Below are 26,447 nucleotides of genomic sequence, written 5' to 3' on the forward strand. Positions count from 1 at the left end.
TTGATATTTTTTGTAATAGTTATCATAGTTATATGGGATATACTGTTTTTTTATTTTTTATTTCACTCATTTCTAAATAAAACATACAGTACATAAAGTTTTTTTAGGAATCATTTGTGTTAGCATTCACTGGCCCAAAATGGTCCTATTGAACACTGACAAGGACTTCATAATGGTACGCGCGTGTGTGTGTGTGTCTGTGGGCTGAAAATAAAAACGCATCGGGGGGATCCACTTGCCTCTTTGATCCAATCTTCCCAAAAGGATTATCTTATCTCCCTTCCACACACAGAAAACACATTACATAGCGTCTCCTAAACCGCCCGGCCCTTGCGTACGCTTTGATTCCCTGGATTCAAGACTGGCTATGACATCAGTATGAGACAGCCAAATCGGGAAACGAGACGATTAGCGGCAGAACGAGAAAGTGAGGATTATAGTGTAAATAGAGCCACAAACTGCAGTTGCGCTGACGTCAAACTACACTGCGGACAGACATGTTTGCAATAAAACACATGTAAACATTTCCACAAGATGTAAACAGCTCCGTGGTTATCAGTTATCAGAGAACAACCTTGTTTCATTTACACTACACGCAGCCATTGCATTCACCTTGTGGTACTCTGTAGTGTGACGCACCATACGGCTAATCCAGCCAGCCGCGCATTTCAAAAAAGGCCCAAAAACGTTTCATCCACTGGTACCGTTTGTACACAAAGCTGTAACGACACTAACGTGATCACACATGGTTGCGTTGTGAGGATGAGTCGTATTCATGCACGCGGCAGCAGCGCCTCGTCAACACATATGACATTGTCAAGTGTAGCGAAAGACAGCATGCGCGCTTACAACCTACGTACGGTGATTAATTAATGCTTTCTAATAGCGTGTGTGTGCGCGCGCACACAGGTGGTGGAGACATCCTGACGCGCACATTTCCAGCAAGTCGTGACATTATCATTTTACATGAGCTAAAGAATTGGAAGGCATCCAACTACACTTAAAAGTGCTTCCCTGGAGTTTTGCCACTGTATGCCATTTCAAATTTCTATTTCTGTAAAGAAGTCAGAGAGGGTTATTCTATTAATATTAGGGCCCCACCAATATGGATTTTTTGGGCTGATGCCAAATCAGAAATTTGGCAGAATCAAATTTAACAGATAGCCAATTTCAACATATTCAAATATATATATAATGAAGAACTTTTTGGGTCCCTTAACGCTTACGACAATAATGACTTCCAGGCAGACCATTTGACTGTTTTATAATACTTTGCCCTTCTATTTGTTTACAACAGATAATAATCATCCAAAATGAATCAGCCAGCCGATTATTTGGTCGGGCCCTAATTAATGGGTTAATATTTCAACAGAAATGTGATAGCACAGCCCAAAGTGAACATGAACCGCACACATATGTCAGGATTTAACACATTCCAACAAAAAGGGAGGCACGTCTTTATATAATGTTCATTTTACTGATTGATTTCTGCAACATACATTTTGTGTGTGTTTGTTTTTAGGGGGGACAACACGGTGAGTTACACAGGCGTCAACAAACAAAAAGCGTTAGCAGCAATTATCAATGCCGCTATAGGTGGGTGGTGACTGGGGGGGGGGGGCAAGGCTGTTTCTTAAAGGCACAGGTGGGCTCGTTCTGAGATCGAGGACGGTGTGCATACTGTTTGCTGGCTAAACCTGAAGACCGAGGAACGATAAATAAAACGCAATTGCTATGGACACGAGGTAAGAAAGACAAAAATGGATATGCACTGCATGGACCGGGCTGAGTGACACCAGAAGATGGGAGGTGTGCATGTGAACGCAAAAGAGACGTCGTGATAGGATGAAGCGACAAACAATTGCGCATACAAAAATAACATTTCAAACCATTTACAAAAAAACAACCATCAATATTATTATCGTCATGAACAATATTATTACAATCTTATTCAGAGCCCGTTTGCGGCTGCTATATGAAAAGGGCCGACAGGTCTCTTTTCTTCTGTCAACCGATTAAAATAATCTTTTTTTTAAGCACATCATTAAAAAATACAACCCTGAATTATCTTCCAAAGGCAAAAAACATAACAAAACAAATGGGCAGCAAAACATAATTAACACTTTTGTGAAGGGTCGCACAGACTTTCTTACATCTTCTGTTAAAATGGAACGAAATCTGGAATAAAATAGAGCTTCAACTGACCTGTACAGTTTTTTTGATCTTTTTAAACAAAAACAAAAAATATATAAAATAATGCATATACTGTAATAGAAGTCGAGAGAAAACAAGTTTAGTCCTTGTGGGTCAAATTTCAGATCCTTTGGATGCTCCGGTGTCAGTCAACTCCCACGAGAGTATCGCATGTGCAACGTAACACAGGTTGTTGTTTTTGACAAGAGGTCGCGGCCACAAAAGTGGACTTGCGAGGTCGTTCACCTGATGGCCTCCCCCAGGAGGGGAAGGAAGAGGAAGAACAGAAAACAAGGGACAGCGGCAGAAAATGAAGCAAGCAGTTAGGCGCCGCAAATAATACCAAAGCGTGATTACAAAAGGTCGTTCAAGAAAAGCTGAGGAGGACTGCGGTTGACTGTCTTCTCTGCGAGACAGACTAAGGCCAGCTCATGGTCCCAGCACTGACGACCAGAGTCTTTAAGCTCAGTTGTTTGGTCCTTATTGACAGCGTTATCTAACGGACGAAGGTGATTAAGCTTTAGACAAAAGGTTGATCAGATCCGTCGTGCGGTCACATTGCTTCGTGGTTCAATCAGCTGACACGGTACTGCAGCTTCACTTTGTCCTTTGAAATAGGCACTCCTAATATCTCTCAAGTAGCCTTAGTTACCAATAAAGCATCTTTTCCAGCAAGCTGTACAGTTCGGCAACCTTCCTTTGTGGTACGGTACTCAAAGGGTGGCGCTAGACGCACTACAGGCTGTTGAACCGTATCGCGTGGTGGAAACTCGGCCATTTTTTTCCCCTGCTCGTACGTAGGTAACGACCCATCGGGACCAAACCTGGGTCTCTGGGAATCTGGCTAAAAACAGGTCATCGTAGAACTATAAGGTACTGCAGTTAACACGTTCCCGCACAAACCGTGAAAGAGACGAGACGCGACGGTCCGCTCCTGTCTTTCTGTTTCTACGCTCGTCCTCGGTAAGGTAGCACCGGCACGCGGAAAGAGAGGGAAGAGTGAAGGGGAAGGAGGGGGGGACTCCCCAGGAGGTTGCATCATGGGTAACTAAGATTATCTTACTTCGCTTTGAAGATTGTTGCTCATTCTATAGAAGGACCGCTTAAAGGAAAACCTCTAATAGAAGGGCTTCCGTTTGGTCAAAGAGGAAGTGTCTCCAGCTCAAAGAGAAGATCGCGGTTCTTATTTGCTCTCACGTCAGGGATATCGGGCTTCAAACTAACCAGGGAATAAGCAGACGGATCCCACGTCAACACCTTGAAACATCCGACATCAGCAAGCTGTAGAGGACAATCCTGTTCTTTGTTCCGAACGGGCGAGCCTCCGTCTTCCTGCGATGGAGGGGGAAACTGAAGAGGAGGATGAGGAGGAAGGAGAGGGGCTCCGGCTTGTAAAAACGCACAGCCGGTGGCGTGGCATCTCATAAGCTCGGTTTCGGACCACCCGGGTGAGATCTTAGTCCGTCTCCAAAGGGATTACATTGCTGTGGGCGGAGCGGTCCGTCATGTCCACTCCAGGGGGCGTCGTCGAAGGCCTTTGGGCGGAATGCGATGGTTATCGAACCCTGGAGACGAGAGGGACGCGACAATTAGACAGCGAACGGAGGAGGATCACGTCTCCGCTGCTCTGAGGTAAGCCAAAAGCAGACTTACCCACCCAGGTCTGCCTTGCTGTTGGTTGCCGTGGTGCCAGGAGATAGACGATCAGCTGGAGAGGTCTTCTTGACACACTCGGACAGATCTGCGCATAAGTAAGCGGGCACGCAACAAACTCAGCGGGGTGGGAAAGTTGTTTTGTGTTATAGTGACCGAAGAGCACAAATATATGCTCTGAACTCTAGTTTTCTGCTCATGGCTCCAGAATGTTTCAATAAATGTTAGAATGTTGTGCCACGGTAGGACTATCGACTGAATATCATTTGTGTGACTTTATTACGAGGGGCAGTCAAAAAGTCATGTAATTTAATTTAACCTACCAATGTGTCCCGATCGGTCCGATATTAGCAAAACAAAAAAACAAGGATCGGATCGGATGGGACTGTATCTCGACTCTCCGATTTCACCGCTCTCGTACAAGCGGTCCATTCCATGCGCCGCTCCAGCGCTTCTTTCCAACAGCGCCCTGCTGTCACGCGGAGCCCACGTGATCGCAACAACCGGTTGCTGAGGTGCTATCGTAGTAGCAAGGAGTAATAGCGAATGTTGCTTGCTTAAAGTTGTTTACTTACACTCCACTTGAAGTTCACTGTCAAAAGAATTACACCTATTCAATCTTCAAATACATCACAGACTTAATCCTCTTACTGGCGTGTGGACAAAGTGAGTTACAAATAAAAAGTTCAGACAATAATTCCCCTTTCCATTATTGTGTCTGCAACACAGGCAAGCGCGTTAACTACTGAGACGACAAATTGGCAGTGTCGCAATGTGCACATGACAAGCCGAGCAGACAGTGAACACTTGGATTGCACCTCTGTTGAAACATTTCCTTCTTAGAGCAGCGACTGTCTCTTTTTCTTCCACTGCAAGTCTGTTTACCGTTTTGGGCGCGTGACGCAGAAATCACGGGACTCACCTTTGTGCGAACCGCTCCACTCGGCCGAGGCTGGTGTCCTGACCTCCAGAGGGTCTGACGGAGAGAAAACAGGCAGTTCGTAATCCAACACGGGCTCAAATCAAACTGCAGATTAAACACACGCGCTCATCCGTTCGTACGTATTCAAACTCGGCACGGATACTTCTTGAAGCTCATTTGAGGACAAATGTCGTTCAAAGTCAAAGCAAGTATTGTGCTACTATTTGTGTTTCAAAAAAAGGACTCTTCCCTTGCACAAGGGTCAAGGGCGCCATCTGTTGTACAACTGGTTGCATAAACTTCAATTGAATCTCTCATTTGAAAACCCCCTCCTAGTTCAATTAACACCGACGTGATGGGCACGGCCCAGTGCGCGAAGCTCGGCCCATAAAAAAGCGCTTGGATGAGCGCGGTGTGGAATAACTTCATTTAGCCCCGACTTCAACTCCGACAAATCTCAAATCAATAAAAGATCCATCTGTTTTTAGAAGCACATGACAATAAGCTCCTGCGATCATCCGGGAGGCCTCTCGGTGAGCCCCCCCCCACCAAGGCAAACGCACCTGTGGCCAGTATGAAGGACTCGGGGGTCCTCTCTGGGAGGGGGGGAGGGGAGTCGTCACTGTCCCAGCTGTCTGGGTTAAAAGGGTCAGAGGTCAAATGAGAAGCAATGTTAAAAAATGAGGGGGGGGAAAAAAAAAAAAAAGAGTCAATCTGGATGGACTGATTGGCGGATTGAGAAGCAATCAGTGGGTAAACAAGCAGCCACCAGCCTGTGCCTCACAAAGCAGAGATTAGCAGCGCGCCACCCGTCCAAAAGCAGATCTTTGCAACCGATCGTGACCGGTTATGGAAACAACGCTCCAAAAAAGCCAAGCAGAAAACAACACTCCGGGGACCACTTTGGGAAATGCGATGGAAATAAATCTGCATTGGGTGGTTTTAAATACGGGAACTACTTGAGGAGAGCATGATGTTTGAGGTCACTGACCAGTTTCTAAAAAGTCTCCCACAATACTTAAAAGCTGACGATTGATCGACATCGTGCACCCTCAGGGTCTTCCGCATATTTAAAAAGTTCTCTGGCAACAAGAACTCAATGCGCGTCAAAAGCATTCCCGAGCGTGTCCGAGGCCAACACACTCTGTGGTTCCCGACATCGCTGCCGTGACGCCCCGGCTGCTTCAAAACCGCATCACGCCACCCCAATCCAGTGTGCAGAAAAGTGTGTTCGACATGCGCTATTGATCCTTCGCCATTCCACATGCGTATGACATCCACCGCACACAATCCCGCACACCAAGTCAAAGCTAATTACGGTATTTAAAAACCCGCACTTTCGATCAAAAGCACTTTCCTTTGAGTATGTGTGCAGATACATCCATCCATCCATTCCCCGAGCCGCTTATCCTCACAAGGGTCGCGGGAGTGCCGGAGCCTATCCCGGCTATCGTCGGGCAGGAGGCGGGGTACGCCCTGAACCGGTTGCCAGCCAATCGCAGGGCACGTAGAAACAATTAACCATTCGCACTCTCATTCACACCTACGGGCAATTTAGAGTCTTCACAGGCGGGTCCGGGAATTGAACCCCGGTCCTCAGAACAGTGAGGCAGACACAGTTTAATGATTAACGTATGTTCTGAAAATAATGAATCCTCATTGAGCCAGAAAGTGTGGGGTGTGCACCGAGTCCACTGAAAGTACTTTTTATACTGTCACTGATGCGTTTAGACCAGTGATTTCCAACCTTTATGGAGCCAAGGCACATATTTTACAATTGCAAAATCTCACGGCACACCAACAAACAAAAATGACCCAAAAAGTGGAGAAATTAATTACTGTATGTACTTCCTGCCATCTAACAGAAGAGCAAATATTTCTTCTGTCCGTCACTATGCCTCACTGGCATAAATAGATGGCCAAAGATACATTCTTTATTGTAAAATCAAAATATTTTTGAGCAATTAAGTAAAACTTGATCATTTCCCACGGCACACTAATGCGCCACGGCACACTGGTTGGGAATCACTGGTTTGGACCGGTTGTTCTCAAACTTGGATCGCATGGCCCCCACAGGTCCGTGAGCCATTACCTTGGGTAGCTACAAAATAATTGGGGATGAATTATTACGTTATATCGTTTTAAAAAGCGTTTACCTACGTATGGGGACCGCCGCACCCGTAAAACAAACCTAATCAGGCAATTACTCCAGTTTTCGTCAGCTTTGGGTTCGGGACAGATTATCGGTGCCGATATTCGGCATTTTGACACATATTGGAGTTTTTGTTAGTTTGTTTGCTTTAAAACCCGTCCTGTTTGTAAGACACGCCGCCGAGGCTGCACTTTCTGTTATAATTTTAAAACAGAGCCATCTATTATAACAAAAATGTACAAAAAGTTGTTTAATAAACATATTCTTAAAGTCATTTAAACAAATTTAAGTAACATTTATCTTTTCATGAATAAAGTATATATATATTTTTTGAAATAAAAAAAAGCTCATTCTTACAGGAATAACATCTTTTCAAATACAGGCATCTATTCTAGAATACAATTTGAAGAGTAAAGGTGTATTTTTGAAATTCACTTGTTAAAATAGGACTACCTTCTCTCGTTAAACTGTTCATTTGAAATTATATTAATTTAAAGTCATAAACTACGGCTTTATCTTGACAAAATACAACTGTATTCTTGCAAGATTACAACTTTTTATCCAACAAAATACATCTCTGTTGTTGTATGAATTACAACTTGTTTTGGAAAAAAAGACGACTTTCTTCTCATGAAATTACCAATATTTTATTGTAACGTCCTTTTTTTCCCCCTCTGGTACACAGTTATGTTAAATTGTCATGAGGATGAGCGGGCCCTGGGAAAAATGTCTTCCCTGTAAGGGGGTCACCGGACCCAAAAGGTTTGAGAACCCCTGGTTTAGGCAACTAATGGTGGTTCACTGAACTGAATTTGTTCAGAAATAAAGTCGGCGTACTTGCTGTGACTGCAGCGGGCGACGAAGAGCTCTGCCCCGCGATGCACACGGGCGACACTTTCCGCACCGGCTGATGATCTCCAAAGTGAAGGGACGTGACCGTCGCCGTGGAAACACTGGTGCGATAACCCTCCCTGCCCGCCGACATCTCGCCGTCGCCGTCTTCGTCCGAGTTGTCGGAATGCAGCGGGTTGGTGAAGCTCAGCGCAGTCCTGACTGGAGTGGAGGAGGAGGAGGAGGAGGAAGAGGAGAGGTGGGAGGAAGATGAGGAAGACGGGGCAATGCGATCGGAGGAGGATGAAGACGAGGAGGTCTTCGGGAAAGGTTTCTCGGGGCTGCCGCAGGGTTGAGTCCACGCCGCGTGGCTGGCCTTCGGCTCCGCCCTCTCCCCGCCGTCGCTCTTCACGGGGAGGTGGTTCGGTCTGGCGAGGACGCCGCCGTCCCCTTGGCTCTCCCCGCACCCGCCCGCCCCGCCCTCCGTGCCGGAGTCCTCGGACAGCGAGGAGCTGGACGTGAGGACGGACTGTCCGGAGGGGGCCTTGAAGGCGTGACATCTCTGCAGCGTGCCCGCGCTGTTGGCCGAGCCGCCGCCCGCTCCGCTCGCCGCTCCCGTGGAGGAGGAAGTGTCGAAGCTACGAGGTCCTTCCTGCAAAGGCACTTTTTTAATCTCGATGCTGAGCTTCCGCTCGATGCGTGGCGCGCCGCAGCATTCGGCTGCGGGGGATACGGGCAAGGAAGGAGTCGAGCTTGGGCCCGATTCAGACTTTGCTGTTGCTGCAGATAGTTTGTTGTTGTAGTTTTCATTGAGATCGAGATTGGACATCTGCTGTTTTTGACAGAGCAGATTTTGGTCTTTGGGTTCTGATGGACCGGTCTGTGTTTTGGGACCTGCTTCTGCCAGGTTCTTCTCCTTGGCCGCGCCTTCATTCTGGAAAGAAAGATGCATAGACATGACGGCTAAATCACCTGAATCGAGAAATGCATTGTTGTGCTGGTTCGTAGGACATTTGGTAGTGGGCTGGCACAGAGAGTGAACAAAAGATATCTAATAGATCAAGTGCAGCCGCTCAGCTAAGTCACGTGATACGGTAGTTACAAAGTTGAAAGTAAAATCAGGAAAACGTAAACAAAAAAACTTGTTGTAGACCTTCTTCGGAAAGTAGAAAAAAGCCAAAAGATGAGCTAGAAGAAAAATGTAAAGAAAATGAAAGCTGCATTTAAAAGACAACGGGCGTCTCTCGGCTTTGTTACGGCTGTGGTTGTTTATAAAGTGTTCTATACATAAAGTGGACTTCAGACTATATCGGCAGTCCTACTTAAAATACAGGTTCCTCGCTACAGGTGATTCCCATGCACCAAGCCCACCTTCAAAACTGCCCCAAAAAATACCTACATCCTATCTTTGCGAAGCTGTATTTTCTACAATTTTGGCAACCAAAACAACATTCCCAAGTAGACTGGACATAATTAATACACTTTGGGTGTCAATGTATCATCCATCCATCCATTTGCGGGCATGTATCATATGATTTGATTTGATTTATTTATCAGTCAAAATATCGCTGTACATGAAACTGCTCCGTTTTGTAGGCAATCACAAAAAGCGAGCAAACGGCTTCTGCACGGGGTTGTTCACCTGAGTGATGTTCTGCTGTGCGGTGGCCAGGACGTGTATAACGGGCTTGGGATGGTAGCGGTCGTTGTCCTGACGAACGTTGGTGACGGTGGGGAAAGCCGACGGGGGCGACGGGGTCAGTATCGGGGGCACAGGATGAGGCTCGGGGGGCTGCAGTATCTCCTCTTTGACGTCCCCTTCCACCTGGGTACTAAAGAGAGAACCGCAAAGTAAGGCGCAATTTTGACATCTAGCAGCATCGTTGTTGTCCATTAGCACACATCCTTTACAGTGTGCTGTATTTTTTTTCTCACCCACTAGAGGGCACAAATAGAGTCTAAGTAAAAGGGCCTGTTGTTTTCAAACATTTTCTGGCTTCCAAGTGAAAATGAACCACTGATGTGAAGAAAAACATTGAACCTCCGCTGCAGAGTTTACCCCTCTTTCTCTGGTGCCTGTTTTTCATTTCCCCAGTGAGCCACGTCAAAATGTGACTTTATTTTTCTAAGGAAGCCAACGAATGAATCGGAGTACTGCAGTGAGTGGATTGGCCGCACGCACGTGAGCCACGCATGTTCTGACAGCGTGTGAGAACGTCTTTCAGGAAATTGAGGCTGCGATCGAGTTAGCCACACAGACACGGAAGGTTGAGAAGCACCTCCACGTCAGATCGCATGCATTCGTTTACATGTGTGTGAAGATATGTCAACAAAAATAACAAGGGAATATTGATCAAACACAAACTTTCTTTGCTTGAGCTACTTCGGTTACAAAAGGAATGCAAATTATTTTCTTCAGATTTATTGACGCTTCCGTTTTTTGGATGATTTCTTTAACCGATAACATTAAACGAAGCCCTTATGATTCTACGTGACAGGACTTCTCAAGACTGCTTCCGATGTCATTTGACTTGATGAAGGGGAATCGTGACTCTCTTCCACAGGGAGATCAGATTGCGCGCAATCTTAATTTAGTGTCCTGGTCCAGCAGTCTTCGTTACAGTCATGACTTGGTCATTCATGGGGCAACACTAATTCCTCTTCCTTCAGATTTAAAAAAAGGGTTCGCCAAGCTTCATTTGGAATTTTCCCTCCAAACAACTTGAATATTGGCTTCCTTGGCTGAGCAAATAAAACAGAAATTACACAGTAGCACAGATGATTCCCACCACTGGAGCGGATTGTTTCCATGGGGATATGAATTATTAAGAAGCTAGGGTTTATCCAAGACCTTCGTCCTTCTAAGATAAGATGAATCTTTTATGATCTGCTAAGGGGCTATAAGGAACCAACACAAATAAGACACAGCAAAACAAACAACAGTATCTAAAAGCGTAAGACAAAGTCAGCAGCGCGTAAAGGATCTCGTATATACTGTGTGTATGCAAACGAGTGTTTCAGTTCAAATTCGATAAAGCCTTCGGTGCTTTCTTTAGGTGCTCCACGGTAAAACATGCAAAGGATTTGACTCTTTGGGGTGTGTCTGAGCATTCACTGACTCACTTTCAGTGACCTTGACGTTCAAGCTTCAAACAAGAGTCTGTGTGTGTGCGTGTGACTGGGCAGACTGAGCACTATGCCAGTAAAAATAGCTCCGAGGATGGGCTTAGAAGGCTTAAAAAATGCATTCGTGAGTGAGTATTTAGGAAGCAGAGGGATGCATTTGTGGGAAACGGCTGTATATCCCCATATGTGTTGACAGGGTTCTACTTTAGCGGCATTTTTAACTGGCCGTTTGTGTATTTTAGTTCGAAAATGTTTGCTTTCCCATCAACCATCTTGATCAGATAAAAAAAGAAAAGCATGTTTATTTTTGTGCAGAGATGTAACAAAGACTACCAATGACCCACATATAATTTCAACGTGCATATCTTTTATCTTCCTTTGGTATTAACGGCTTTATCGCCCTCATGGCAGTAATACAAGTATACGTCTATATTTACGTGCATTAATCATAAGAGGGGCTGAGATTTATGCGTATAGATCATAAAAGTGAATGAGAATCGGGAGATGGACTGGCTGGGAGAAAATGGAGCGCAACCCCTGCTGGGCCAATATAGCAAAATTAAAACTGAGAGGGGAGGCAAAGCGAAGCTGAGCAACTCCTGCTCAGCGGGCAGCCACTCGGTTCGGGGGAAGCGCCAGGGTACGCCTATTCGAAAGATAAGTAAAGTGTTTTTAAATGCCTGCAGAGAAGGTGGAGAGCTTCCACAATGTTTCGACTCGGGACGCGTTACATCCGACAAGAGTTGCAGACGATTGCGAAGTGTTGCAAAATGATCTAAAAATACAGCCGGTCCTCGGGCGTCAGCAGTTAGCAGCTCTACAGAAGTCAAGTTGGGAGGCTCCGCGCATTGGAAGGTCAGCAGGGAGGTGGTGGTTCGAGGGAGCTTGGATTTATCAGAGCCAAAAAGAGCGGTTCTGTGAAGTGAGTTCAAGTTTCTTTTTGACTACAAATACCCACGACAGTGTTTCCCCACTGTATCGCGTTTTTTAAGTGTTTTTTTTTAATAGTGCTGCAACAATTAATCGAATAATCAAATGATTAAAGAAAGGTCTGCCGACAAGCTTCACATGGATCGTTTTCCACACTAATGTACTGCACTCGCGTGCACCATTCGGTGCAGAAATACGTTGGTGTGATGGCTGTGAGGCAAGAGCAAGGTGTCCATAAAAATTTGGGATCATTTCATGCTGAACAAGGAAGAAAAAGTGCAATGTGTACCACAACAGCCCAACACAGCAGAACAATATAGCTACCATGGCTAAGTTACAATGTACTGTGTGGTCAAGGATAAACATAGCCGCTTTCAATCACTCAATTAAACAAATCCTAAGAAAACATAAAAACGTTCATAACACAAGCTACCAATGGCCACAACTCAAACCAAGTCACTCCATGCGGACCGGCTATCAGGTTTGCCACTTAACAGCCAGCCAACTCTACACTCTCATTCGCTGACGCCCATGTCACTCACCAGGTCAGGCCCTGCTTTTTAAACACTCAAGTCTCAGAGACCATCGTAGAATGTGAGGACGGCGGCTCCAATTGGACAAAAATAATACATGCTGCACCTCACATGCACATGTTTGAAATTCTTTTTTATACGATTACTGGATGGGATAATCAAATGGATACTCAATTGTAAAAATATTTGATATTTGCAGCCCTAGTTTTTAAAGTATACTTCCTGTAATGCCCTCGCATCTGCTAAAGCAGAGCCACAGTTGCCCATGCACTTTTCAGCTGGTTATTGAAAGCCGGGAGAACAGTAGAACGCAAACACACTCCGGAACTGCTGTTGGCCACAGCTCACACCCAGACACCCAAAAGCTGACTCACCACCCCGCCAGGCCCAGCCTCTTAAAGGCACACAAACAACACAATAGGTCGATATCATGGGACGACTTAGCGCGAGTGCCCACCGCCCGGAAGCCGAGCTCGGAGCGCTCCAATCACGCGCGACGTCAGAGACCACTCCGGAAATCGGGGAGTTCCAGAAGGCGAAAAATCCACCCGGCCGCCAAAGGAAAACCACTTCATATCCAAGCAGAGCAAAAAGGTCCACTTTTTGAGTGTCGTAGCTCCGTACGCAAAGAAAAACAGCACTGGCTGGCCACTGAGCGGGTGTACGTATCGTTTACAATGGGTGAAATCAAATGCAGTCAAATACAAGACTACTGCACACTAAAAGCTTATACAGTATTAATATAATTAACATACTCATGGAAAATGGATGTCTAATGTCTAATATAGCATACATATACTGTATATAGTTGGATATATAAAATAACAAAAACGAAAAATGAATAAATATTTCAAGATGTTTTTGTTTTAGCTTTTTGCCGTGGTATCGTTTCAGTACCGGTACTGAGGTGCAAGTATAGTATCGAGTTCAGAATTTTGATATTGTGACGTCACCACTGTATTCGCATGTTTTGGGAGGCCGAGAGCGAACGCCACAGACAAGGAGACGCTTCTGAAAAGGAAACACAAAAAGAGTCTTACCTGCGTATACGAGGTGGCTTAGGAGGAGGTGTGTCCCATCGCTCGTCATCTGACTGGTGGCTTACTTTGTCTGGACTGCCTTCATTCTGTGTGTGCAAATACACACAATATTCAGAGGTAATTATGCCACACCTTCGTACACTAGACAAAAGCATGAGGATACATCTCTAGAATATGAAAATAAAAGAAGGGCTTGCTTGTGCATCTAATATGCCTCTAAAGTAAAAGGCAGAATGACTGAACGAGCTCGGTCACATTCGGTGCACCATCAGACTGACTGTACGTGGACAACGATGCGTGTCCGGCAATGTGAACCCTGGGAATTTCATTTGAGTCGCAATACCTGTGCGAAAAGTGGAAAAACCGCGTAGGATGTGTAGACTAATACACAGTCCACCTCTGTGGGTGTTTCAGCCGCTACACAATGGCTGAGTAGACATGACTCACCCGCTTGTGTTGTGAGTGAGTAAGGCCCACTGATAATGTTTCGAGAACCAGTTATGCGCAGGATAATTCCACAGCTGCGTCTACGCCCTAACCTTCAATGTGTACCTACTCTTAATTAATTAATTGCACAATTCCCTTAGACGGTGCATGCGATTTGGCAATTACTTTTAAATGTGATTTCTGTGCGTGTATCTACTGCAAAACTCTAGATCTATTCTCTGGCCTCAATGCATTACGGAGCAGGAAGCCAGGGGATGTCGCAGTGATCGTAATAGCTGCCTGGGCAGGAAGTCTCTACACAAGTTCATCCTATTCGGGTTTGTCTCGCCATTGCTTTCTCATATAATTACCGTCTCTCTCGCGGAATAGATAATGCGACTTAATAAAACACACCGAGCAGTCGTAGTCAGGGAGAAAGGCCCATCGCATCCCATCTGGCATTACATGAAATATCGAGGGACTTTACAAGTGTGGAATGATGAAATGTTTAAGTTTCTAAACATGTTATGTCTTTAAACTCTTCGTCTTGGTTGCACTTCCGGGACACAGGAGGGAAAAGGAGCAACCGGGGACACTGAGCTTGTTAGCTGTTATGTGGGCTCAAGGAGGACAGCGAGGAGTAAATAACGACAACAGCGCGCAGAGTTCTTTTAAATGAAAGTCCTCTGAGGCTCCACTTTCACGCTCTTTTAGGTCACAACTCAGAGAGTTTTCTGGAGGCCAACTTCGACACTGTGCCTCCCACGTGACTAATTATTTGTGTTTTCCCCTCTCTTCCATTGTGGTACTCGGCAACATTCTGTTTTTCTTTAACACCGAATACTGTGGCCAATGCGCGGACGTGTGTGTTGTGTGTCGTACCATGACATCGTGTATCTGCACATTTGTGGGGCTCTCCAGGAGCTGCAGTTGCTTCTGGAAGAGCTGTGCTATTGCTCTGTGGACTAACTCGTACTGCTCCTGAGGAAGGGAAGAATAAAGAATGAGACAGATGACGAGGAAGACAGGAGGAGGAGGAGGAGGAGGAGGAGGAGGAAGGTGGAATGAGGCCCGGGAGGAGGAAGAACGATGTCATAAAAAGCCAAATGGAAGGTGTTAATGAGATGGAAAGAAAATAAAAAGAGAGACGACTAATCGATACCGAAACGTACCCATTTTGGCACTCAAAAATATTCATTTACAAGGCAATAAAAAACAGCCTGGCAGATGAACGCTAACCTCATTACTTCCCCCAGTGAGACAGGAAGTGGATGCGGGAGCTTTTTTTCTTTTAAATTTCATTACAAGCTTCCTGGAAACTGCTTCGAGTTTGTGTTAAACATGACATTTTGATTTAGACGAGAGGAACTGACACAAATACGCTGTGAGTTTTAAATCCAAGACGTGCTCTAGTGGATGGACCAAAACAAAAACATTTCGAGGGCATATATGAAAGGTACAAAATCTTTCAGAAAATTCCAAACAAACCTTAGTCTGAACAGCTGAGTGTCGCTGCGTCCTCATTTCTTGGATCAACCGGAAAACGTTGAAATCTTCTGGAATTTTCTTAAAGGGTACACAATGCAAAAAAGGCAAACTTTTACATTAAGTAGAACTGGAAAGTAATTTGATTTGTATGTGTCATTTTCATACAATGTAATCAATAACTGTAAAGACAATTCCAATTGGTTTTCCATCCATCCATTTTCTTTACCGCTTATCGTCACGCGGGTCGCGGGCTGCTGGAGCCTATCCCAGCTATCTTCGGGCGTGAGGCGGGGTACACCCTGAACGGGTCGCCAGCCAATCGTAGGGCACATACAAACAAACCACTCGCACTCACGTTCACACCTACGGGCAATTTAGAGTCTTCAATCAACCTAGCACACATGTTTTTGGGATGTGGGAGGAAAGCGGAGTGCCCGGAAAAAACCCACCCACGCACGGGAAGAACATGCAAACTCCACACAGGCGTTTCCTTGTTTGCAATGAAAGGGTGCTTCTACTTTCAACCTTTACGTTTTCATGGCAATTGTACTGCCTTCTAGTGGAAGAACACTTCATTGTTTAATGTTAATCCAACCCTGCGTTACAAAATCCCACATTTTCACAAATTCATACTTATTCATTCCTATCTCACAAATAAAGCCATTCATTTTGCTGTCTGCTTTTGCGTAAGTGGAAAATTGCTGCCTCGTCCTGGCACGACAGCTCACAGATCCCTCTGGTGTATTGCAACAAAATCATAAGGCTCCATCCAGTGGCATTGACGTGTGCGTTATTTTCATGGAAAAGGCGTATTAAGCAAAAGGACCAAAATCCTATATATCCCAAAATATAATTAGCGTCTTCAGAATACATCAAACTTCATTTTGTACACCCAACGGTCAAGACATTTTGCCATTCAAAGTTTGAAAAATAGTTCCAATATTTGTTTTTCTTAGAAACATGACCTTTTGATGGATAACCGATAATTCAAACACTCGTGTCAGTAGAATTACGGAAATTCAGCGGGCCACGTCTTTACCGTTATTGATCAAATGATCTGAAAATGACCCATTGATTAACCTACCCCAGCTTTGAGGAGGTTCCATGTGTAGTCAATGGCACAGATGGCTCCTGTCCTCCCACAGCCAGCACTGTACAGTCAAAATCATACAAGTTTCACACAGATGCCCTTTTTATACTCTTCACTCTCATAAAAAAATTAGATATATATATCAAAATCTCCATGCACACATTTGATATGTGAAACATAATGGAGACGGACGGCGGGGTCCACAGAAGCTGAGATGATGTGACATCACATTTGAGACGCACGCAAATATCGCAAAACTTTATCTCGTGCTGTCATACAGCTGTCTGCTTTTCGGCGCGGCGGGCACACATCAAACACACGCACAGCGACGCGACTCGAAGCCTCGCTGCGCCCAACCGGGAAGTGTCCTCGGGCTTCTCATTACGGCTTATTGCACACACGCGGAGATGGTGCGTGTCATCAGCATCACAGTGTGCGCTTCATTCTTTCACCATGAGGGCGTCTTTATTGGAGGGAATAGTGCAATCATAAGCAAAATGTGCTGGTGTGCCAACACCATCACGCTACTACACAATACCATATGCGAGTGTGTACTTTATGTATGTGTGTGTGGGTGTTGGTTTATCCACCTGCAGTGCACACATATGGGGACGTCGTCGTTTTCTTGGTATTCTCTCATTAGCCCTATCATATCCAGGATGGAATCAAATGACGAAGGGACGTCGTGATCGGGCCAGTTTATGTAATGGAACTGCGTTATCCTCCGGGTTTCCTGCAGGAAGACACAAGGAATGACGCTCAGGGTTGCCTTAAATGCGTTTCTGCTCTAGTTTTCGCATCCGTAGGTGTGAGCGGACCTACATTCTCATACTCCACGACCAGAGTGCGGATGGAGTAGTCCGTCCTGGCCTGCTCCGATTCCTGGAAGATAAGACAGCGGGAGCGTTCACACAAACCTCAAGCGACGTGATTAGAACAAAATGTGAGAAATGCGCCGCCGCCCCCCACCCCCGCCCCGTCCACCCACCACTCGCCCCCTCGCGTGGTCATTGCGAAGCGCAGCTGTGATGGTCCGGATTTATCTACTTACACAGGAGATTCTGAAAGGACCAAAACTCACGGGCTCCCCGAACAGCGGGAAATACCGCTCGCATTTTTTCTGAGGAGAGACGTGCAGAGGAGTTAGCTCAGTCCAAGAAGAACAAAATGTCACAGATGCAGATCACAGAGACTTGATAGAATTCATGTGCTTTAATAAAAGCAAAACGGTAAAAAAACACTCACCCTTCCCATCTCAAACTCTCGACAGGCCATCACAATAACCTGCAGGGACGCACACAGGGAGAAATACAACGGCTACAATGGAGTAGCTCACACACTTAGATGGTACAGTTATCACATCTGTAAGCTTTTTAGCGAGCTAGTTGAGCCTAATCGCCACTCCCTCCCAGCATGGGACCCATCTGATACGCCCCATCTGCCTCTTAATTTCTCTCAGCCATATGAAACATTTATTTATTACTTATATAATTACCAGCCTTTTTCAATTATTGACAACATATGTCTTATAATCCAGTGGACACTTAAACTAAATGAGCCAGACATTTATATGCAGTAGGGAATCTGTTTTTCCGACAAATTGGAACAAAAAGACTGTTAAATTATGTTTGCCGTTGTAGTTCCATTCGCTGCAGAATACTTACAGCTACATTGTACTCCCAGTTCATCCTCCAAAAATCCACCACACTGTTGGGTAGAGGGCCCTGAGTTGCGATGTAGGCCTCTGGGCCATCCATGCCCTGGAAAAGCAGACATCCATTTTTAGAACAATTCTGAGAAAAGTCAGCTGTCTTGTTTTTTTTCCCTTCACACCTTGATGAAATTGGCATTGATGTAATCTGTATCCTGATTGGTTGTTTTTAACGTCAGCTTCACTCGAGTGTGATCGACTAGGAAGAAAAGAGACATCATCAGACAAAGTGGGAAATCGTATCAATGACAGAGAAGAGAGTTAATCAAAATATTAAGAGGGAAATTACAGTTAAAGTAGGCCAATAATTTTCTAGGTTTGTGTTTCCTCGTCGTGGATGTCGTGTTCAAAGCGCCGTGGCATCACGAGGAACTTTGGCACAAGGTACGCCGCACCGCAGGTGTTAATACGTTAACAACGCCGACGTCAGTTCCCATGGCGCTAATCCAAAGCACCAAACATAACAGACGCCCCGACACGGGTGCGCCGAAAGCAAATGTTGCCATCGACTTACACGGCAGGATGTCCTTGTATCGGTTCTTCTTGACGTTTTCCTCTCGCTCGCCAATGTTGGTGGGGTATATCTTCTCCGTGCGGTACTTTGTGGATAGCCGCCGTAGACGCTGCAAATAAACAATACAGGATGAGATGACGAATCATACAGAAGAAGACATATATTCTCATTTAAAGCTCCTTGCTGTTGTCATTTAAAAAGACATATTTAGGGAGGAGCGCGACACATCTGCCCTTCTCACGCCCCCTTGCTTCCTTTTTTAAAGAGTCTGAGAAAGTCATCGCGGGTGTGTTATTTTGTCTTCGGGGGCATCACGTGGGATGTAACATACCGGTACGTATGCGGTGTGCGTTCGTATGGCGAGCGAACAGCAACAGAATTCACTGACAACTGAAATCTGCTTCTGTGTGGGACCCCAAAAACACACAGACCGTAGAAAACAAACGTTGAATTGTTGCAGTAGGCCAGCGATGGTGAAGTGGAACAAAACAGATTTATCCACCCACAATTCTACAAAAAACAAAATACTGCGGTTTTACAGTACAATGTTTTTCAGTCTGCTCTGTGAATATATTTACACATCCAGCAGTTACTGAGCACCATCATTCATCGACACATGCTGGCCCTGCTCCCACGTTTGCTCCCTTCCACGCCGGTCCTGCAGCTGGCAGTAAAGTGCATCACAAACAACTAAAAGGGAAGCAGCCATGTTTAGTTTTCAACATTAAAAAAATTATAATTTTTTAAATCCTGAAATGGTTTATTCCCCGTGTCACGCCACACCCCGTTCAGAAAGTCATGGAAATCGGTCACGGTACTGAAAACTTCACTTAAACGACTGAGCTGGCTACCGTCTGCAGAGACCCTGCTTCTAATTACTCTTACATCCTGTTACATCAAGCACACATGCACATGTGTGCTCGAACAAATAATAGAGGAAGCCTAGAGGGCGGAAAAGGAAAAATAAAGCAGAGGGAGTCTTTGCCTGTTGGACCATCTCTTGAGCCAATCAACGAACAGGAAAGCTGGAGGGGCCGAACCAGGGCATAAAAGATAAACAAGGCGATAAGCAGGAAGGAAGAAGGGATGCTCTGGGAACAAAGCTAATGGCTTCTTTTATTCCCGCTTTCTGCATTCATTCACACATTCCCGTGACACACTCTGCTCCGCCGCTGAAAGGGGGACTAAAAAAAGAATATATAAGGGCCTCCTAAATGACAACCTGCGCAAGCTGCGATGACGTGGTTCCTACCCTGCATCCAATCGCAGAGCGGCAAACCACAATAACTGAACATTTCCTGTGCGTGCTCCATATCCACTGACATACAAACACACACACACACAAACACACACACGCAGAGGCAGGGCGTTTCCCGCCTCCGCAGACCCCCGTCGGGGTGAGTCACCGGCGTTTACAGACATATTACTCAGGTCTAAAATAACTTGCGGGTACAGGGGACGTTACTGGGCAGAAGGCTGTGATGAATACCAGAAAAGGCATTAGGAACTTACAATAGAAGGTACACCTTCATAGATGCCTACCGTACCACGTTTGTGAAAATCATAGTTATAGCATCAAAAATGAGCTCCTTGGTGAAGGAGGCGGGGGAACATGCTAAGCTACTGAAGAAACAGAAAAAGGTAGAGAGACTCAGAGATGCTGCGGAGCTAACCTACTTTCTGTCTCCTGGCTGAATAAGCACCGCCGTACTTGCCTGGCACGCTGAATAATTCACACACATACACACACAGGCGCTTTCTCTTTCTTCAGTTCAGCCGTAAGCACTGATTGGCAGAGCATGTGTTCTTCCTGCATATGTAGAGCATGTGCATGGAGGGGAGGGGGAAGGGGTTTTGTGTTTGTGTTGTCAGGAAGTGGGGGCGTCAAGCGGCTGAGAAGCTCCACTGTCTGACGGTCACCTCTCGTGCGCGCGCACACGGCAAAAATAAGGCAGCGCTTCCAATTCTTGACGGATGAAAAAAATTGACATGCAGGCAAAGATGCACCGTGACCGCGCTGAAAGGCGCCCTAGCCAAGTCTGGACTTTAGCATTTCTGTGTTTGAAGTAATATTGCACAAAATGTGTCGGACCCCCTGACTTGGAGTCGCATCCCCTGAAAGCGAAGATAGGTCGGTGGAGCCCTGTTTCGGACAAACAAGAGGATGCACTGCAGCAAGGACCACAATTAACTTTCCTCGACTGAGCCGTCGGGGGTTTGTTTTCTTGCTCTTTCTCAGTCGCTCTTAATTTTCATGTCATAAGACGGTCTGAAAGAATTGCCGCGGCTTTTCTGTTATGCAAGTGTTATGTGAGCAACAATCAAAAGGGTGCAAAAAGAGGATTTCCTTGTGAGATTCACACACCTGAAAACCCATTCATTGAGAACCTCTACGCCACAGTCGTGTGGTCCACCACGCGATGGTGACACTGAAGGGGAGCGAGCGTGCTGTCTTAACTCGAATGGTTCGCGACCGCACACATTTCTAGGTGCCCGCTTCCGGTGGGGCACGACATGCCAGACCACACGCAAACACTGTACATGTACACACATACTATAAAACAAAGCTGGGCTGTTGTTCAGCTGGCAGCTACGTGACTTTCTCTCTGAAGCCCACAATGACAATTTTCTGTAACTTAACTACGAGTATGGGTTTCTGGCCATACATGATCAGGGTTTTCCCGCATTTCAAATTTTGCGGCGGCCACCTTCGCCAACTTTCAGGTCGCCTTCGGCTCTAAAAGCTCTGACATCATGAAAATGTTATTATCTAACGGGCAATGCACTAGTTGGGCGATTTCTAACTGCAATTGTGGTGAGGCTGTATGGGAAATAGCTTAAAGTCACTCATAAAACCATGGGAGGATTGTCTTTCCTCTCGCCAATCGTGGATTACAGGTAAATAGTGTTTCTTTTATAACCAATCACAACTGATTTCACACACATAAAATGTATCTTAATCAAGCGTCACACCTAATGATTTCAGAGATCTCTTCTTTTAGAAAAATGGAAATCTTCAACAATACATGTCCACCTCCGCTACCATCAAACCTCGTTTCCACCAAGCGGTACAGTACAAGCCTGGTCACTTTTTACCAACCCCATGCCACAGTGAGCTTAACCGAGACGTACCCCTTGGTGTAAACGTGGCTTTTGCAATTGACTTTTCAAAATAACCAAATACATTACCATTACGCCCATAAAATCCGAATTGAGTTTTCATTCAAACTAAGCGAAAATCTGTGAAGAGATGGAGTTCGCTTTGCTGGCATCATGTGATCAAATTGTGAGTATCGGTAAGTACTGTACTTGGTATGAAGAGATTCCCCGTGATCTTCCCGGTACTCTGGCTTCTCGTGGACTTGATCCTTGCCAGAGGAATTGGAGCTTGTGCAAATGATACTAGTCCAATCGGTTTGATTTGATCTCAAGCCGCATTATCCAGGTTTGTTAGTTTGTCTATGAGAAAAGGTATCCGCTCAATTATGTATGTTCCCTAATGGTTAACATATTGACTACAAGGCCTGAGAACGTACAAATTTTCATGTTCTAATTAAAAATTGCAGACCTCTCAGTCATACTTTGCAAACAAACAGTTAGGTATTGTCTCCCCCCCACCGCAGGAAGCAGATGTGGACCGACCGCATGTAATCCTAATTATCCGGGATGGGAGCTGGTTGCGCGTCACAGTGTGTTGGGCGTGCGTGCATCACTTCAGTCGCTCGGATATTCACAACCCATAAAGCGTAGGCCCGCTGACCTCGCGCTCGCAAGCTGTGCTCTTTTGTCGAGCCCTCGCCGCGGCGACATCTGTCATCAGCCCCATTACGCTTTTTGATACGGCTGTCCTTCTGAAAAGACATTTTCCATTCGCAGTGGACACCGGACCTAATAAATGCATGTTCAAACCTAGTCTCCCTTGAGTATCCATTTCCTTTCACCTTCGTCACGCGAGACATTAACACATCATTCCGTGACTATGTGGTCTGGGTCGCTGAACTTCTTGTACCTTTCATCATGTAAAGTTGACACAAGCTAACTCGCAGAGCGGAAGTAAGCGTTGGCTTCTCCTGTGAGAACAAGCCAGCTCCAGGGCGACGGGCCTGTGTTTTTGGGTTAAGCGTGACACTCGAGAAATTGTAACGTGTGTTTACAGTAACATTAGGCAGGCCTAAACACAAATACACACGCAAGAATAACAGCACACCCCCTGCTGTGTACCCCAAGCTAATGAAACATCCATACATCCCACAAGTGTAGGCCAGGGACAGGAGATCGTGCTTTAACGAGATAACAACTGCAGAGGCCAAAACGCCTTCAGCAGCCTGCGGGAGTCTCTAGTCTTTACCTGGGAGAGTCTAAAGTTTGAATATCTTTCATCTTTGGCGCGAAAACATCCGGAGTCCGTGGGCGGAAAACAAAAAAGCCTCAAGTCAGCGTTTAGCTAAAAAAAAAAAAAAAACGCACAACAAACTCTTCTGTGAGTAAAGGCATTTAGGCTTCATATAAATGCGATGACACCATAAGCTGCTAATCTCACAAGAAACTATTTTTAAAGCAGTCGTAAATAGGAATGGATGCATGCTTTCTGGATATGTACGGAATACTTAGGTGCCCCAGTTCTGCACTCGGAAGTACGGAAAAAAGTCATTTCTGGAAAGGAATAGGGGAATGATGCAGTTTTTCCCAAAATACCAAACATGCAGAATGCATATAGACTAAAGTAAACTATACTTCCTAGAAATAAACATTTGATCTTTCAGCGAAATACATTGCAGCAATGCAGACATAAAGACACAAATGTAATGTATTTAACCTGCCCTTACACTGTGTTCATTTTGGCTATCGCAGTGCTTTTAAACTCATGGTTCATATGCAGTTTGGGATCTAGCGACTTTAGGGACACCTTTGCATAAATTGGATGCATATATGAGATTCACTTCCGATTTTATGTTTCCCTTCAGGCCGGTCGGTTAGCGCTCCGACTGCACGCATTTCCTCTTTTTCTTTCTTGGGTTATTCTGTAGATTGACCGGCATTTGTAGCAATGACGGTAATGTGCTACTCCACATCTGCTTCGGGCTTTCTGTTCACATCGTGGGTCACTGAAGTTCTCGCAGGCAACACACATTGCCAGTATGTGCTGATGATGCCAGAAGAAAAGAAGTTCTCGATTCAAAAAAGCATTCTCTGCCTGAATATTTCAAATTCTCCCACAGTATTTGGCCAAGCATATAATCTGTGACTCATTGACCTTCCAGCGCACTGTAATTATGTGTATAAAACACATTCTATATATAAGCAACAATGGGGCAGTTAAACTGGGTGCTAAAGTCAGGGTTTGCCGGCGCAAAGGAGCACCTCCCTACGTGCACTTATTGTGTCGAGACGAGAGCCGAGAAATTGAGGTACGGGTCTGAAAAACGAGTGCAACCTGCTAAAGCGCTTGGTTGCGCCCGGCAATCGGCCGAACTAACTAGGTTTTCTTGTCGACTGGCTGCTGTCTGATAAATAATTCAAGAGGAACGGCACACAATGTTGCCAGATGAGAGCAAAGTCAGCCAGAGGCCTCGGATTAATGAATATTTAGCATGCGAGCATTGAAGCATTTCCTCGTGTATAACGGGGCTGTTGGAGGGTCGCGCAAAGGGCTCGGAGTGTCAATTTCAGGTCAATATGACTTGTTGCATAGGTTCTTGACATTCAACTCTGACGACCATAGCGAAGCTCACTTTTAATCGACGCACAGGTATTACTGCATGCTAATAAGCAGTAACTTGAACATGATAAATGTTACTTCCCCAATGCTCCTGGTAGTCTGTCTAGTCTTTGCGCAACATCTGCTGACAAAAGTGAAACACACATTTACTGACTGGACAGGACTGCAATACAGAAACAGTTTTTATTTGTTTTGTTTTGGGTTTGTTGACTAATTTTAGAGTGGCCTGTCAAATGTACTTCTTTTAAAAAAATAAAAATTAAAAAAAAACCTGTGTCCAAAAGGTAATGAAACAGTGAAGCAATTTAAAAGGCAGGACATAATGTTATGAAATAGGCCCAAGAAAGAATGTTGCAAGCTCCAGCAAGTAAGCAAGAAGCTTCCATGAAGTTCACAGGAGGGTGTGTGTGTGTGTGTGTGTGTTCCTAATGCCTCCATCCCAATAAATAAATTGTAATAAACACACACGTCACTTCAATCGCACAAGCTATCACAGGAAATAAGCGCGATACCAACTCAATAACAGGTTCGTCACTGAGATTACAGATTAAAAAATGTGCATCAAAGATGTTCCAGGAGCAACATGCTGCATGCAGTAAGCAATCAGAAGCGTTCCCATTTTCAGTTTCATGCCTACATAAGACAACAAGAATTTCTGCTAAGACAATTTCAACAATTCCCCAACCCTGGTAGACTTCGTTTCCTGATGTGTTTAAATAACAATGCATCGTAGTTACATTTTCATATCTATTACTATTAAGAAGCACTGAAGAAACACTGAAAACTACATATATTAGGCTCATAGTGGCAAATACATGGCAAAAAAATGAGTTTAGAAGTACCACATTACAGGAAGCGACTATTATAACATCATTATATCTCATTAAGTGACAATCAGCACAAACAAATCAGAAAACAACGAAAAGCACCGCTTAAGTAGACGCACATGAGCCATTCCAGGTAATAGACAGTGCCAAGCCGCTGTATCTTTGCTTGTTAAATGGGGAACACCTATCTCTGAGTATTAGTTAGTCGTATTATCTTGAGAATAAACAAAGCATCTATCTATCTATCTATCTATCTTTCCATCTTTCTATTGGTCATGGTGAACAGAAGCTATCTTACAGCAACAGGAAGTAAACAGCCACCATAACAAGCTATGCTATACAATGTAGTGGCTGTGTAGTAGCCAAAAAGTGACGTCAATGTGGATGGCTCGCTTGCTCGTTTTAAATAAAGTGGAGCCGGCGGCGTGTCTGCGGCCGGGAGACAAAGCTAGGCCGCCGTGGAAAGCCTGGAAATCGGAAGAAGAGGGCAGCGCGGCCGCCCCCTGCCTCCTGCGGGACAGAGCGTCCCAGGACACGGGGAGGTGCTGAGATAAGAGCACGGAGGGAGAGGCACCATTCGGGGATAAAAGAGCTTCCACGGGAGCTCGCTAGCCGTGTCGGTCATTTTCCACCCACCATAAAGTCGCTGCCGAAGTTGTCCTCTCCCCCGTCGTCGTCCCTCTCGGTCATGGCTTTCACGCCCTGGATAAACTTTCTCAGGATGCCGGCTTGGTCCATCATGCTTGTGCCCCGCTCTCTATAAAGGTGTCCCGCTTCCTTAAAAATAATCTCCCTAAAGTAGGAGAGGCGGAAAAAAAGCAAGAAAAAAAAAGACAAAAGGAAACGGGGGGTTGGGGGAATAAATAAATAAAAATAATAATAAATATGCTTCACGGATCCTCCCAAGGAGTCATCGTCGGTTCACAAGCCTTCTTCTTCTCCCTTTTATATAATTTATCGCCCCATGTTGTTTCGCCTTCTTTCTTTGCTGTTTTCACAATGCTGTACAGTAGTCCCGAGGAAAAAGGAGCAACCGCCGGGCTTTAACTACAACGAGGTTTATAACCGTAGCATTACATAAGCAAACTCGGTTGTAGATTTAATTTTCAAAAATGAAAAAAAATTCAGCAAAAAGACTTTAAAAAGAGACAGCGAGACCCGGCCCAGTAAGTCTATCTACCCCTCCCTGTCTAGCTCGATTTCCACATTTACTGCTGCTCGTTACTTGCTACTGGGGAACATCCGGACTGAGCTAAACCAACCACAAAGCGCACATGCCTCGTCCAAGAGAA

The 26,447-nt window shown here is 45.2% G+C and overlaps 1 protein-coding gene across 4 annotated transcripts; it reads right to left on the bottom strand.

Annotated features, from left to right (window-relative positions):
- Positions 1-42: 42 nt before the first annotated feature.
- On the bottom strand, positions 43-26,349 carry LOC133472109 (tyrosine-protein phosphatase non-receptor type 12-like). Of its 4 annotated transcripts, none has more exons than XM_061762494.1 (18): positions 25,792-26,349; positions 18,610-18,718; positions 18,218-18,294; positions 18,049-18,144; positions 17,630-17,668; positions 17,436-17,504; positions 17,207-17,266; positions 16,975-17,117; positions 16,379-16,445; positions 15,295-15,372; positions 14,689-14,787; positions 13,381-13,466; positions 9,394-9,583; positions 7,758-8,685; positions 5,332-5,403; positions 4,769-4,822; positions 3,851-3,934; positions 43-3,758 (listed from the first exon to the last, which is right to left on the bottom strand). In XM_061762494.1, the coding sequence occupies exons 1-18, from the start codon at positions 25,894-25,896 to the stop codon at positions 3,697-3,699; spliced, it is 2,418 nt and encodes an 805-aa protein (XP_061618478.1). In that variant the 5' UTR covers positions 25,897-26,349; the 3' UTR covers positions 43-3,696. The 4 variants fall into 4 exon arrangements, with proteins under 4 accessions (XP_061618478.1, XP_061618479.1, XP_061618480.1 ...); XM_061762495.1 differs by having other exon boundaries at positions 3,847-3,934; positions 25,792-26,348; XM_061762496.1 differs by lacking the exon at positions 5,332-5,403 and having other exon boundaries at positions 25,792-26,347.
- Positions 26,350-26,447: the final 98 nt, after the last annotated feature.

The sequence above is a fragment of the Phyllopteryx taeniolatus genome, chromosome 22 (genome assembly GCF_024500385.1).
Source record: "Phyllopteryx taeniolatus isolate TA_2022b chromosome 22, UOR_Ptae_1.2, whole genome shotgun sequence".
Lineage (NCBI taxonomy): Eukaryota > Metazoa > Chordata > Actinopteri > Syngnathiformes > Syngnathidae > Phyllopteryx > Phyllopteryx taeniolatus.

Coding starts and splice junctions, on each gene's coding strand:
- LOC133472109 (XM_061762494.1), bottom strand. CDS start 25,896: ATGATGGACCAAGCCGGCATCCTGAGAAAGTTTATCCAGGGCGTGAAA. Junction 17,118..17,206: donor TGGTCGTGGAGTATGAGAAT/GTAGGTCCGCTC, acceptor GTCTTCCTGCAG/GAAACCCGGAGGATAACGCA. Junction 3,759..3,850: donor CAACAGCAAGGCAGACCTGG/GTGGGTAAGTCT, acceptor TCTCGTCTCCAG/GGTTCGATAACCATCGCATT.